The 16,516-nt window shown below is 35.7% G+C and overlaps 1 protein-coding gene across 1 annotated transcript in view; it reads left to right on the forward strand.

Moving 5' to 3' along the window:
- The first annotated feature begins 8,740 nt into the window (after positions 1–8,740).
- Positions 8,741–16,516, forward strand: part of CRISP1 (cysteine rich secretory protein 1) — a 28,387-nt gene continuing 20,611 nt past the window's right edge. Inside the window, exons 1-2 of the mRNA XM_005552765.3 lie at positions 8,741–8,806; positions 14,037–14,165. Coding sequence (XP_005552822.3) covers positions 8,741–8,806; positions 14,037–14,165 — 195 coding nt within the window. The remainder of the gene's footprint in view (positions 8,807–14,036; positions 14,166–16,516) is intronic.

The following is a 16,516-nucleotide window of genomic DNA, read 5'->3' on the forward strand; positions in this document are numbered from 1 at the left end:
TTAAGACTTGCATGCTGTTATATGTAAGTTACACCTCAGTAACTTTTTTAAACAAATAACAGATTCACTGAGGTGGGGAAAATTAAAAAGAAGATGTATTTTCTTTGGTTAAGGCAAGGAAGGGACTGTTCTTCATGTAAGTGCTGAGAAGGTCATGGTCTAACAATTGAATCTATGAGAGTGCATTCCCCAGGGCATGCCATAGGGCAGTACCCAGCTGTCCTCAGCCTTTTCTCTCATCTTGGATCTTTCCTCTCACAAAATATTAACTTTCAGTTGTTTATGATCTACAAATTTGTCAACAAGAAACACAACCTGAAACTAAAGGGTAAAGAAATACATTTAAATAATGTATCAAGTTGCTGGTATTATTATCTAAAAATATTTTAAGAGTATTGGCTTAAGATTGCCATTTGTGTATAAAATAATTGTCTTAAGAAGGAATTATGCTAAAGCCAATGAAGTAATGCTTCTTCTTCTGTAATACTTCTGTTCAGAAGAGCTACCTTTACCTGAGTTCAAGCAGCTATGTAATTCCTTGGCTGAAATGGCCTACTTAGTTCCTAGATTTGCAATCCTCCAGGCAGTAGAGAATAATTTATTCCATTGGAACACTGAGATAAGATAAGTCCCAGAGGTTGGACTAGGGCTTAGTATCTCAGTCTGGATCTACAGGGTCTTTTATCCTGGACCCATTTATATTTCCACCCTCACAACCTCTGTTCCAGCTCTGAGCTATGCTCTACAATTCTAATCTTTATGTCTACATCTTTCTTACATCAGCAAGATTTGCTATTTGCCAAATGCTCTATTTCCTGCAGTTTTCCATCCCTTCAGCCCTACCCAATTTCGATCCATACCTCCAGGAATTATCCCAGGGCCCAAAATCTGTACTATTATAATTCTTGGGCAACAGAGATACCTTCATAATTTCCTGTATTCAATCCTTATTCTAAAATGCTTAATTTACTGCTGATGTTGAATTATTAACTTTTACCTTCATATTGTGACTCAGTCACCCACTATTTAGACCTCAAGCAAACAAAAATAATGGCCCTCCTGTTTTTTTGTTTTGTTTTGTTTGTTTGTTTGTTTGTTTGCAGCCTCTTTTCTCTGACAAGGTGTAACTTCGAGTATATGCGTTTCACCTATTCATTGCCCTCAAGCCAAAACATGGGCTGAAAAATCTAAGGTCCTTTCTTAGCAGTTTCCCTTAGCATAGTTGCCCTAAACTTTGATCAATCAGAATTCATTGGATATGCCAACATGCAAAGTAACCATAATCCCAGGTGACACCGATTATCCCATTATCATTCTCAAGAGATCATAATGAGTTTTCTTCTGGATGCTTTTAGTACTTGCACAGAAAATAAGTTCTGGGATTAATTTACCTAGATTTAGTGTTATATCAAAATCACAGGTAAATTACAAATTAATCATATTTTCAAAATAAAATGGAAATTCTGAGAAAAGCAAGATAATATTTTACATAAATTATGTTTTTACGTGTAAATTCTACTAAGTACTGGATTTGTATATAAGAAAAAAGAAGACTTGAAAGACAAAATCTAAATTATCAGTACCAATTTTTATCTGGTGGAAAACAAATACATTTGGGAGGGTAGTTCTTGAGCTTTTCATAACAGCTTTTTTGAGGTACAGTTAAGGTACATGTAAGTGTACAATCACGAAAGCATCATAACAATCAAGATAATAAGCACACATCACCCCAAAAAAGTGTCCCTCAGAAAATGTAAAAACAGCAGTATAGATAGCCTCATAATGAGGACTAATATGAATAATAAAATGTCAGAGTATAGGTATATATATATGTTTTCTGTATATATATGTGTTTACACATGTATGCAATATATATAATGTAGAGATAAATTTGTAAAGTATATATATACTTGTGTGTGTATAGTATATATATAAATGTGTGACTATACGTTAATCTACTTTGTGTCAGAACCTCCTTTTCTATTGAAACATAGTATGTGTATGTATTAATGGGGCACATGTGATATTTTGTTACATCCAAAGACTGTGTAATATTCAAGCCTGACTATTTGGGTCATCCCTCACCTGGAGTATCATTTCCATGTTTTGAGAACATTTCAAGTCCTCTCTGCTAACTATTTGGAAATATACAATAAGTTGTTGTTAACTATAGTCAACCTACTGTGCTATTAAGCATTGGAATTTATTCCTTCTATCTAGCTGTATGTTTGCACCCATTAACCAACCTCTCTTTATCCACTCCCACGTGCCTCAACCTACACACACACCCTTCCCAGTATCCAATATCTATCATTCTACTCTCTGTCTCCATGAGATCAACTTTTTTTCAGCTTCTGTATATGAGTGACAACATACAATATTTGTCTTCCTGTGCCTAGCATATTCACCTAATCTAAGGACCTCCAGTTCTATCCATGTTGCTGCAAATGCATAATTTCATTACTCTTTATGGCTGATAGCATTCTGTTGTGTATATATGCCACATTTTCTTAATCCACTCATCCATTAATGAGCACTTAGATTAATTCCTTATCTTGATTATTGCAAATAGTGCTGAAATAAACATGGGAGTATGGGTATTCCTCTGATATACTCATTTATTTTCTTTTGGATAAATACTCAGTAGAATTACTAGATTGAATGGTACTTCTACTTACATGTTTTCAATCTCCATAATGTTTTCAGTAGTGGCTATACTAATTTATACTCTCACCAACAGCATATAAGAGCTCTTTTTTCACTAGCATCCATAACTAGCATCTGTAATTGTTTGTCTTTTAATAATAGTCATTCTAACTGGAGCAAGATAATATCTCATTGTTGTTTTAATTTGCATTTCCCTGATGATTAGTGATGTTGAATATTTTTTCATATATTCTTTGGCCATTCTTATGTCCTCTTTTGTGAAATATCTATTCATCCAAAGTCCTTTCACACTTTTTAATAGGATTATTTGTTTTTTCACTGTTGAGTTGTTTGAGTTTCTTACATATTCTGGATATTAGTCAAGAATATTTGCAAATATTTACTTCCATTAAACACATTGCCATTCACTCTGTTGATTGTTTTCTTTGCTGTGAAGAAGTTTTTAGTTTAACAGTCCCATTTGCCTATTCTTGTTCTTGTTGTCTGTGCTTTTGAGGTCTCAATAATAAAAGCTTTGTCTAGATCAATGTCCTGAAGTTTTCCTATGATTTTTTCTAATAATCTTATAGTTCCAAGGTTTGTGTTTAAGTCTTTAATCTATTTTAAGTTTATTTTTACATTTGGTGAAAAATAAGGGTTCACTTTCATTCTTATGCATATGAGCATCCAATTTTTTAGCACCATTAATGAAGAGGATATCCTTTTCCTAATGAATGCTCTTGGTGTCTTTATCAAAAGTCAGTTGGCTGTATGTATGTGGGTTTATTTCTTGGTTCTCTCTTCCATTTTATTGGTTCTCTCTTCTATGTATCTATTTTTATAGCAATACCTCGATTTTTATTTACTGGAGACTTGTAATATACTTTGAACTCAGGTAGTATCATGACTCTGGTTTTATTCTATTTGCTCAGAATGGCTTTGGCTATCTAAGCTATATTTGGTTCCATTTAATTGTAGGACTTTTTTTCTATTTCTATGGAAAATGACACTGGTATTTTGATGAGAATTGTGTGAATCTGTAGATCGCTTTAGACATTATGGTTACATTAACAAAATTAATTTTTCTAATTCATGAGCATGGGATTACTTTTAGTTATTTGTGTCCTTTTCAATTTCTTTCATAAGACTTTTGCAATTTTCCTTGTAGAATTTTTTCGCCTCTTTGGTAAAATTTATCTTTAGGTATTTTATTTGAAACTCTACTGATTTTTGCATGCTGATTTTGTATCTTGCAAAGTTATTTAACTTACTTATCAGATCTAAGAATTTGGTGGAGTCTTTAGGTTTTCTAGATATAATATCATATCATCTGCAAAGAGTGACAATTTGACTTTCTCTCTCCCAATTTGAACGCCTTTTATTTCTTCCTCTTGCATGATTTCTCTTGCTAGAACTTCCCAGCACTATATTAAATAAGAGTGCTGAACATGGGCAATGTTGTCTTGTTTTGGGTCTTAGAGGAAAGACATTCAGCTTTTGCCCATTTAGTGTGATGCTAGATGTGGATTTGTCATATATGGCCATTATTATGTTGCGTTATGTTCTTTTTTTTTTTTTTTTTTTTTTTTTTTTTTTTTTTTTTATGGAGTCTTTCTCTGTCGCCCAGGCTGGAGTGCAATGGCATGATCTTGGCTAACTGCAACCTCCACCTCCTAGGTTCAACTAATTCTCCCACCTCAGCCTCCTGAGTAGCTAGGACTACAGGTACGTGCCACCATGCCTTGCTGATGTTTTGTATTTTTAGTAGAGACGAGGTGTCACCGTGTTGCCCAGGCTGGTCTTAAACTCATGACCTCAAGTGATCTGCCCACCTCAGCCTCCCAAAGGGCTGGAATTACAGGTGTGAGCTACTGTGCCTGGCCAAGTTAGATTCTTTCAATGCTTAGTTTGTTGAGAGTTTTTTGTTAGGAGGAGATGTTAAATTTTATCAAATGCTTTTAAGGAGTCTATTGAGATTACCATATGGTTCTTTTCCCTTATTTTGTTAATGTGATATGTCACATTTATTGATTTGCATATGTCGAACCATCCTTGCATCCCTGCTATAAATCCCACGTGATCATTGTCCATTACATTTTACATGTGCTGTTGGATTTGGTTTGTTAGTATTTTGTTAAGGAACTTTGAATCTATGTTCATCAGGGATATTGGCCTATAGATTTCTTCTTTGTTGCATCCTTGTCTGGTTTTGGTATCAGAGTAATGCCAGCCTCTTAGAATGAATTAGGGCAACTTTACTTTTCTTGTAATATTTTGGAATAGTTTGAGAAGAATAGATGTTAGTTCATCTTTGAAAACTCGGTAGAATTCAGCAGTGAAATCATCTGATCCTGGACTTTTCTTATTGGTAGAGTTTTTATTACAATTCAATGTCATTACTCATTATTGGTCAGCTCTGGTTTCTATTTCTTTCTGGTTCAATCTTGGTAGGCTGTATGTCTCCAGGAGTTCATTTATTTTCTCTACAATTTTCAGTTGTTAGGATACAGTTATCCATGATTGTCTTGTGGTCTTCTGTATTTCTCTAGTGACATTTGTAATATCTTCTTTTTTTCTGATTTTATTTATTTGGGTCTCCTCTTTTTTATCTTGGTTACTTGGCCTACTGGTTTATCAGTCTTGTTTATATTTTCAAAAGTTCAACTTTTTTAATCCTTTGTATTGTTTTTTAAAGTCTCTATTTTGTCCAGTTCTGCTCTGAACGTTGTGATTTCTTCTACCAGGTTTGGGTTTGATTTGCCCTTATTTTTTTTTTCATTCTTGAGATGCATTGTTAGATTGTTTATTTAAAATCTTTCTTTTGTTTGAGGTAGTTGTTTGTCACTATAAATTTGCCTTTTAGCACTGCTTTTGCTGTATCCCCATAGGTTTTGGTATGCTGTATTTCCATTTTTATTTGTTTAAAAAAATGTTTGATTTACTCCTTAATTCCTTCCTTGACCCAATGGTCATTCAGGAGTCTGCTGTTTAATTTCCACATTTTTTACAGTTTCCAAAGTTCCTCTTGTTATTGATTTCTAGTTTTATTTCATTGTAGTAAGAGAAGATACTTGACATCATTTCAATGTTTAAAAATTCATTGAGACTTGTTTTGTTTTCTAACATATGGTCCATGCTAGAGAATGTTTCATGTGCTGATGAGAGGAATGTGCACTTTGTAGCTGTTGTATAAAATGTTATATAAATGTCTGTTAGGTTCCTTTGGTTTAATATACAATTTAAATCCAATGTTTATTTGTTAATTTCTATCTATATGAGCTGTCTAATGCTGAGAGTAGGGTGTTGGACTCCCCACTATTATCGTATTGGAGTTTATCTCTCCCTTTAGATATAATAATATTTGCTTTATATATCTGGGTGCTCCATTGTTGGGTGTATACATTTAGAATTGTTACTTTCTCTTGCTGAATTGATTCCTTTTTTCATTATGTAATGACATTCTTTGTCTGCTTTTGCTATTTTGAACTTAAAGTCTGTTTTATCTTACATAACTGTAGCTATTTCTGCTTGGTTTTGGTTTCCATTTGCATGGAATATCTTTTGATATCCCTTTACTTTCATTCTATATCTGTCTTTATAGGTGAGATGAGTTTCTTAAAGATAGAATATAGTTGGGTTATATTTTAATCCACTTAGCCACTCTATATTTTTTAAGTGTAAAATTTAATCCATTTATGTTCAATGTTATCATTGATATGTCATTTTGTTAGTTAATTTCTGGTTGTTTTGTATATTTTTTGTTTCCTTTTTCTCTTATTGTTTATCATTGTGGTCAGCTGGTTTTACATAGTCATAACATTTGAGTTTTCTCTCTTCCTTATTTGTGTTTGCTCTACCAGTGGGTTTAATACTTTTGTGTGTTTTCATGATGGTAGATATCTTTTCACTTCCATGTGTAGGACTCCTTTAAGCATTACCAGTAGGGCCAGTCTAATGGTAGCAAATTCCCTTAGCTTTTGCTTGTCTGGAATATACGTTTTTAAAATCTTTCATTTATGAAGGATAACTTTCTTGGTTATAGTATCCATAGGTGGAAGTTTCTTTTTTTTTTTTTTTTTTTTCTTTCAGCACTTGTTAAATATATCGTCTCTGGCAGCAGCAGCTAGGTGCAGCAGACGCTTCAGGTGGGAAATGTCAATGTGGCTCCAGAGATGTGGATATGCAAGGGCTATTGGGACCCTGTGCAGAATGCAGCCTGGTTGGGAATAGGGTCTCAATAAAGGACCCTTCTGTAGCTGCCTAGCACTCAAGGGTGTGTGAAACCCGTGGGACCCACCATGAACTCTCCTCTAGAACTGTGCCTTTGGGCAGTCTCCAGGCAACTCTTTGGTAGCCTCAGGGGGATGGGGGCTGGTGGTCTGTGAGGGTCTAGAGGCATCCCAATGGCTAGGATGCAGAAGTCCATGATGAAAATATGCATTAGTGAGGGTCACTCTCTTACCCTTTCCATACATTAAGGAGTCTTTCCAGGCTCCCAGCCAATCTCAACTGAGCAGACTGCCTTGTTTTTCTCTCCTTCCTTGCTTTAGGTGCTTCATGTCACTTATCTGTTGAATACTAGATGGTCTATTTGGAGTTTAATTATCTACTCCTTATTTTGGTTCTTCTTTGTGGAGAAGGCAAGTGCCAGATGCTTAGTCAGCTATCTCTCCTGAAGCCCCTCCCCTCAGAATCTCCCTTTTATTTTACTTTTTTTTCAGTTACCTCAGGGTTAATATTGTCTGCTTTACTAGATTTTTTTAGGATTAGTAAGAAAAAGGGATATTTCATCATCTGTGTCACCACATTACGATAAATCTTGAAATGTGAGGCTATGTGAACATTTGGAGGGAGAGAGAAAGGCAAGGAAATAGATAAAAAAGAATAATAAAGGTGAGATTGTTTACATGTGTGTATTCTCTGAAAGAATTGATTTAGAGAGTTCTCTCTCATATTGAGCATGTCTGGCAGTCAGCATGGGAAGCGTGAGAGCAGTGGTAAACTACATCATTGGGGGGAAAAGCACGAGTAATTGTCTGCCCTGTATTATTCTGCACAAATCTGGTAACTTGTTCTTTAAAAGTGCTTGCTTTTGTAAAATGAGAACCAAACTGTTAGCCTTTTTTACTTCTCACACAGCAGGATTAATTCAGAAATAAACTTCGCAGATGGTGAAAAGAAGGTGCCAACCAAATTCAATAATCTATACTTATTAATATCCTAGAGTTAACTATTTATATTAACTAAAAAGAAAGGAGAGGGTACATTAGCTCTGATTTGTTTGACTCAATGACAACCATGCTTAGCAAGGTGATCAGATATTATGGAATATCTCTAAGTCACTTACATAAATTAGTAGTACCAAATTACTCCTCTTCTTTGTAGCTATGGAGAGTTTAAATATAATCTTTCCGTTTCTTATATTACTTTCCGCTTGCTACTATAACAAGTTATCATAAATTGAATGTTCTAAAATAAATATAGGTTTATTATCCTACTGTTCTGGAGGTCAGAAATTCAGATAGGTCTTCCTGGGCTAAAATCAGGATGTCAATAGGGAAACTTTATGGGGAGAATCTGTTTCCTTACCTTTTCCTGCTTCCAGAGGCTATCCATATTCTTTAGCTTGCAGTATCTTCCTCTGTCTTCAAATTCAGCATGACTGGTCAAGTCTGTCTCATGCTCATCACTGACACTAACTCTTTTGACTTCCTCTTCAACATTAAATACGCTTGTGATTACATTGGGTCCACCCAGATATTCCAGGAAAATCTCCCTACTTTAATGTTAGCTATTTAGCAGTTTGAATTCCATCTGCCACCTTAATTCCCTTATGCCACACAATATAACATATTCAAAGGTCCAGGGTTTAAAACAATTTATATTTTTGAGAGTCTACTATCCTTCAAACAACAGTCCTGCCTTCCTATCTGGGTCCTAATGACTAATACATTAAGTCTTGGTTGGATCCTAAAGGTTTCTTTTAGGGAAAATATTGCAAACACATGTAAAAGTGGTTTAAATAAAGTTTATTACAAGATGTTATCCCATGAATTGAGAATAATCTAAAATTATGTTATTTTTCTTTTCAGGGATGGAAATTAAACACCTCTTGTTTTTGGTTGCTGCTGCTTGCTTACTGCCTGTGTTGTCCATGAAAGTATGTGAGGGTTGGGTTTCATAATTACTTTCTAAATAAAGATAAGAGCTAACACTTTAATAGAATTCACGTCAGAGGCACTGTTGTGAGACTGCTACACCCATTACTCACTTTGTTTTCACAATAGCCCTGTGAGGCAAGTACTCATCTTAATACCATTTTATAAAAGAGAACCAAAGAATAGGAAAGTTGAGTCATATGGCCAATATCTGAGGAATAAGACATGGCAGGGCCTGAAATTATACTTAATCAGTTAGCTCCATGGGTCCATATCTATTTCATTGTGGCCCCTCTGGATAATACAGGAAAAAAGCTGAGAATGCAGATGAGCTATATAATTTTTTACTATAATAATAATTTAAAGCATCAAAATTAAATATAAAATGGAAAGGTGCCAATAGCACAAAGAGCGACATGAGGAGCTGATTAGCAGTTTGAATTCCATAGGCTACCTTAATCTCACTAATAATTAAAAACAACAACTTCAACAGTCACAAAACAGAAGTAGAACACACAATGACATAATATTCTATGATCAGCCAATAATATTCACCTTTAAATAACTTCAATGATATAAAGAAAATAATATATATTTTAATTTACCCAAAATTTTATGACAAACTGAAGTAAATAACCTTGGTATAGAAAATGAGTGGTATAGAAAAAACCATGGTATAGAAAACCTTGGTATAGAAAATATTTTCATAGGCCAGGTAGAGAAGTAAGAAATAAAAGGCACTTAGTTTTATTGTGGAAAGAAAATCCATATGCAGTAGGCTATTAGGGTGTTGGTTTGGTATTTGAATCCTATTACTCACTCCTCTTCCCCAAAGAGAGACTAGGTGGAGCTCCTGTTTAATGCCCAGTAATCCTCCAGTAAGTTGGAATTAGTGTCCTGAATTAGAGTCCTGAATAAGACTTCTTCCTTCCCTCTGATTCTCTGACCATTTTACTTCCCCAGTGTGGAAGAGTGATCTTCATGCTTCATAATAAGGAAAAAGCTAATCTGAAGTGTAGCCACCATTCCAGAGGCATGGGAAAAGGGCAAACAGTCAGAAACCTATGTTTGCCATCAAGACCTAGTACTAGGCTGTCTAGACCACTTAGGCCAAATTCTGGGAAACAGCCTAACCCAGATTGTCATGTGAAAGATGAAATTAGCATCGCTAGTTAAAAGTCCAGAGCAAAGAGTAGATAAGTAGAACTCCACCCAATGGGAAACCATACCCAATCCGCTTTTGACCAAGAATACAAAAGAAAAAGTAGAAGGCATTGATAAAACAATATGTTTATGCTTTATAACAGAGATCTATTAGAATATTTTCATACAATTTTGTAGACAGTTTGGTCATAAAATAAAGGCTTAAGAATTTTACATTTAAACAAGAAGATAAATTAAGCCCCCAACACAAATTTATTACATAAACTTTAAACATGAGTCTCAGTTAAAGTAAATAATGTGCTCCAATTTGCCAACAAAAATAGTATTATGCTTTATTTTTTTCAGATTCCAGGTAGAAATCAAATGGACTAACCACCAGACCTGAATTGTATTTTAAACTTCCACAAGTGGCAGTGTTTGCTGGGATATTAAGCATCTAATTTAACAGAAATTGTTTTTACTTTTTATATAGGTAGTTTTCCACGACAATCTGGTAGATGTTACACAAATAGTTTTCTTAAGGAAAACTATAGAGAGTTATGATCAGATAACAGGCAGGCTGAATCTTCTCTGAGTTAATGAGAGACTTCTCTGAGCACATGGTATACCTGGGATCTGAAGAATAAGTTGGCCTTGCAAACTAACAAGATGTACCATCAAAGATACAGGCATGGGCAAATATTCTATGGCAGGAAGGAAACTGGCACATTCAGATAACTAAAAAAAAAAAAAAAAAAAAATTAATGTGACTACAGCAGAGATAAGGGCACATATCCTAGATAGAGGCTGAGAATAAACAGAATATTCAAAGGCCTTGTTAAAGATTTGAGTTTCTCTTTCTATGAATGGTAAACTGGTGAAGACTTTTAACAGTAAAGTGACTCCATTGTGTCTATGTTTTAAAATTTTTGCTCTGAATGACGACTGGAGACTGGATTATGGAAGAATGATGGATCAAGGAGTGGGACAGAGAATGTAGATGTAGTAAAGCATTAGTGGATTCAGGAAGGCCAGTGGAAAGCTAGACAGTAGCCACAATCAGTCCAGGTGAAAGAAACAGAGAAGTCTGAAAGGAAAGAGAAAAATAAAGAGAGTGTTTTGTTCCTCACACCAAAAGAAAGACTATTTCTACACTGAAAGCTTAGTGAGAGGAGTCAGCTGCCAATAAACGAAGTAGAATAAAGTCATTAAAACAATATTGCATATGCAAATTGAGCTTGTCAGAGACCTTAATAGGAATATTTTTAATGGAGGCATTTCTCAACTTAAACCTCATTGCCATTTTGTATGAGATAATTATTTGTTTCAGGGAGAGTTGTCCTGGGCCTTGCAGGAATTTAGCAGCAGCATCCTTGCTCTCTATTCTAAGATGGCAATCTTATCTCCCCCTATCATGCCCATCATGACAACTTCAAATTTCTCCAGACATTGCCTAATGCCTAAGCAGCAGGGGAGGTGGATCGCCTAGGATAGAGAACATATTATTGAAAAAACGGGGGAAGGTAAATGCAAGGCTCTATTACTTGGGCAATTGTACACAGCCAGAGTTGGCAATATTTTCCAGAATATAGATAGGGAAAGAGAGCAGAGACAGAGAACAATAGTTGAATGGGAAAGTGAGGTAAACGAAGAGATGTTTGCTTGTTTATTTGTTTTAAGATATAAGCAGCATGCAGCCAGGCATGGTGGTGCATGCCTATAATCCTAGCTACTTGGGAGGTTGAGGCAGGAGAATCACTTGAGCCTGGGAGGTAGAGGCTGCAGTGAACCAAGATCATGCTACTGCACTCCACTCCAAGCAACAGAGCAGGACTTCTTCTCAAAAAAAGATATAAGCTGCATAATCATAAGTAAACAGGACTGGGAAGGGCAAAAAAAAAAAAAAAAAAAAAGTGGCTGACAGCAAACAAAATGAAAAATAATGTAAGATTTGGGGAAAAGGTAGAAGAGAATGGACTAAATAACACTGTTGGAGAGTTGAGCCTTAGAAAGATTAGAAAGAATGACCCATTCACTTGTACCACAGAAGAAGAGGAAAGAAAGGGGACAGATACAGGTAGATTGACAGACTGGGTAAGACAGTTGAAGCAGCTGCCCTCTGATTGCTTCTCTTTACTGAGGGAAGAAGGATGTTTCACAATCTGTTGAGAGAAGGTAGTTGTGAATAGAGGAGAGTGCAAAAGTTCTACAGTAAAGTGGAGAGTGACAGAGTGAGTTAACCAAACAATTCATTAGAATTGATTAGCAGAATTAAGGAACTATTTGAGGTCAATCTTACTGATTTGGGGTCATGCAGATATGTGTTGTGTTGTTTTTTGAGACATTTTTTCTGGCAATGCTCAGCTGATAGAACAGGCAGGAGAATTGTCAGTCTCATCCAAAGTTGGGGTGTTTTAGTTAGGCATTTCTAGATGATGGTGTGCAGACAAAAGATTAAATATTGCAAAATGAAAGTTGTGAAATTAGAGAACACAGATAGAGATGAAAGGAAAGACAAGAGAGGGCTAGTAGAGAAAACGAAGAATGAGTTAGCAGGCTCAATTATATTGAAGAACAGTCAGAATGTCTGATCATGGCAACTTGGAAGAACAGGAAATTCTGATCAGGCAGGGAAATGCTTGACCAGGTGATTTGAGAGGTATGATGTTTTGGGATGTAGTGAGATACAGTTGGTGACCATTAAAGTGAGGATAAAGATGATTGAAGGAGAAGTCTAGAGGAGGAAGATTTTAAGGGCCTGAGACATCAAAGGGTTGGATTCATCCATGTGGATATTAAAGTCCTTTGAGTTGACTTCAGAAATCTGAGTGGAAAAGATGAATTCGTTTCAGGAAACACAATTTCCAGGAAAGAGAGGAAGTAGGAAAAAAACCATGATAAGATGTTAAATAAATGTTCAAGAATGAGGTGTGAGAGGAAAATGTCATGAGTTTCCATACGGCAAAGGTTTTCAGAGGAGCAAGGAGAGTTGTAATCTGGAAATGGTATGTGGAATCATGTAGGTCCTCAGCCTTTCCTCTAGTCCAAATCAGAGTGACTTGCAATGTGAGAAAAAAATAACACCATGTGAGTATGTCCATAGAGACAGTCTCTAGAGGAGTCTTCTGAATTCCATATTTAAGTTTTCTCCCCATACCCTGAACTGTTGATATAAATGACAGTGAATACTTCTGTATTTGTGTAAGTTATGGTGCTAGATCTTATGCATTCATAAATTGTGCTGATGGTCTTGTGGTATTAAGGAAGCAACAGACACCCCTCACATTATAGTACATTAGTTCTGCTACATTTTTAAAAAAAGGTATGAAGTACATGTGATATCTCACACACACACACACACACACACACACAATAATGCTCTTTATAGCGATTAATGCTAAACTAAATACTTTGGTCATGTATTTTTCTTCTTAGTGAGTTTCAGAATAAAAAATAAATAAATGAAAAGAACAGTCACGAATTCAAGATTGTAGGCTGAATTTGAATTCTATGTTATACTCTCTCACACATACACTTGAGAGTATTGATGTTTTCTCATACGAACAGAAAGAAGACACAGAATTTGTGTTGATAGCACTTGTGGCTTTGTCCTCAGTAATGAATTTCTTAGTTTGGGTTCTCCCAGACACACACCACTAGACAAGGGTTCAAGTGGAAGTAGTTTATTTGGGAAGCAGAGAGTACAATTGTTGCAGGGTGGGAGGTGTGTGGAGAATAAGCCAGAGAAGTAAGTAACAGGCGTGCTTTGAAGATATCTTCCTTTGTGGATCTTATTGCCCAATAAAAAGTGCTTCATCATGGTCCAAAGTATGAACCTAGAAAAATCCTAATCACAGGATAACCAGTGCATTATTCCGAAGACTAATGTAATGTCATCCTGATGTTCAGAAATCCTCAAAACTAGTACTAGAGAAACGGAATCCAATATAATGAGACACTATAAATTTGAAAATGCTATAAATCACTGTTTAATATAAACTTAATTTGCATTGCCTATAGGTCTGCAAAATATATATGACAAATTCCACTTAAAAGAAGTAACACTAATTAATATTTTTCTGGTAACAGAGGAAATCAGCTAAAAAACTATTTAATAAGCTCGTCACTGACTTGCCAAATGTACAACAAGAGATCGTTAATATACACAACACTCTCAGAAGAGGAGTAGTTCCACCAGCCAGCAACATGCTGAAGATGGTAAGATCGAACAATAGCAACAACCATGATGGCAATAATCGTAGTGGTGTTTACTGAGTTTTTATTAAGTTCTACGCACTTTCAAAGTGCTAAAAGTTTTATCTTCACAACAAATATTTTACGTAGCAGAAGAAAGAGAGACCCAGAGAAGGTAAGTAACTTTCTGATGATTGTATGGTTAGTCAAGGACAGAGCTCAGCCAGCCTAGCTTCATTCCTCAATACTCTAAGACAGTGCTTCTCAGCCTTTCATGTACTCAAGAATTACCTGAAGAACTTAGTAAAGCACACTTTCTTGGTGTCTGATATCCTGATTCAGGAGGTCTGACCTGGAGACCGCCACAAGCTCCCAGCTGATGCTGATGCTGCCAGTATATACGACAAATATTGATCAACAAGTTATCCATGCATTTCATAGCTGTCTTCATTGGGCAGTAGTCCAGAGGCTAAGACACTCTTCCTAGAGTTAAAATGTCCAGATATCTAGTTAGTTGATGTGGCCAGGTAAATAAATATTGGCAAATTTATCCCCCAGTTTCATTGCACCCATAAATTTATCCCCCACTTTCATTGCAACATTGCATACCAATGTTGGTATCTCACCAACATTGCATCCCATAAAGAGGAAGAGAAATTCTTTCATTATAAACCTGCTATTCTCTGCTACAAGAAAAATTTAGGGAAGTCTCAGGTGTTTAGGTGATTACTCTCACATTTGTTATCCAGCAGTATCACTCAGTTTCATGAGCACCCTCAGCCTGCTTCCTTGAACCCTGGACCAGCCTATAGCAACAAGGGTTAGAAACAGTGCAGGCTGTGGAGGGTGATTCTAAGGAACACCTTTCTCTTACAAATGATGAAGAGGATGAAACAAGGAAATAGATAAATGATTTTGAGATTTATCTCTTAATCGCTTTAAAATCCAAAGAGGTATTTGAACTAAAGATAAAAATCAATAACTTTCAGAGGCATTCCTACATGGTGTTGTAGCAAACATACATGTTGTGTTTATTATTTACAGGCATTTTTCAAATACCTTGTTACATTAGCTCATTGCATTCTTCCAATACAATTTTCTTCATTTTACATATTATGACACTGAACCTAAGGAAAATTGAGGAGCTTATTCAAAATCTTAAGAACTGGGGCCCAGCTTAAAATGCAAGTGGGCCAGATCCAAGGAGCTGGAGAAGTAGAGTCCAAATTTCTTGGTTGCCAGATGAGCAAATAAGTTTACCTAGGAGGTACAAACAAGGTTAAAGAAATGTGAAAAATATAGCCTCTGATTTGAGATTGGAGATGAAAGGCAAATACAGAAGAAAAACTGGAAACAATATAAGAATGCATATATTCAAGCGCTAAGGCACAAAGGTATGAAATGTCAACAAGATGATAAAAGTAAGTGTACCAGTAAAACGGAGAAATATTTCAAAAGAAATAGGAGGGTTCAGCTGCTCCACAAACAATGCATAGGACATATATAGGATTAGAAGTAGCAACAGCAAATTTAAGGAACAATAGGACTGAAGAGTTAACCGCAATTACCAGGCAGAGATTTTGTTAAAAAAAATAGTTTCTGAACACAGTATTAGAACCAAAGCAGAGTCACTCGTTAAAGCTGAAATTCCGAGCTTTGGTATGATCATAGTACAAACTTCAATTTTAATTGTGAATACGTCTCAGAAAAGGAGTATCTCACCAACATTAATCAGAGGTAATGTCCTATACAGCTTTTTCAAAGTGCAAACGTCCTGCTATATTTTAACCAGATAAGTTCCAGTTCCCATAAGTTTTCTTTGCTAGTGAATGCCATGGTATTCCCCCAGCCCAGACAGCCTATACACTGGTAGATGTGTTGTGTCATTTCTGCTCAAAAGTTAGACATAGCCATAACTAAAATAATTTTTTTTCTTGAAACGATCAAAACCTGCAAAACCATGGTTTTACCCAGTGCTAAGCTAATGAGTTATTTAATTCGTCTCATTCAACCCCAAAGGTAATTCAAAAAGTTGACCACAAGATGGCAGCAAATACATATAATAATTAAACTTTACATGCTCAGGACGATACTGAAAATGAATGTCCTCCAAACAGTCTAAAGAGTAGCTGAATGATTTACATAAAAACTTATAGTAAAAACAAACTCTACACCTTCTGTTGGCAATGTGTTATATGCACATATAAGGATATTCTTTTAAATGGATGTATATGCTGCTGAACACCAGGCGTTCAGCCAAGGTATAGTTGCTTGCAGCACAGAAAGCCAGTCACTAGATGAGTATTGTCCATTGCCTGAGAAGAAAGACTTTGTTGTGGGTGATGTCAGCCTGTCAAATCCTTCCCTCTCCCTAA

The sequence above is a fragment of the Macaca fascicularis genome, chromosome 4, assembly GCF_037993035.2.
Source record: "Macaca fascicularis isolate 582-1 chromosome 4, T2T-MFA8v1.1".
Lineage (NCBI taxonomy): Eukaryota > Metazoa > Chordata > Mammalia > Primates > Cercopithecidae > Macaca > Macaca fascicularis.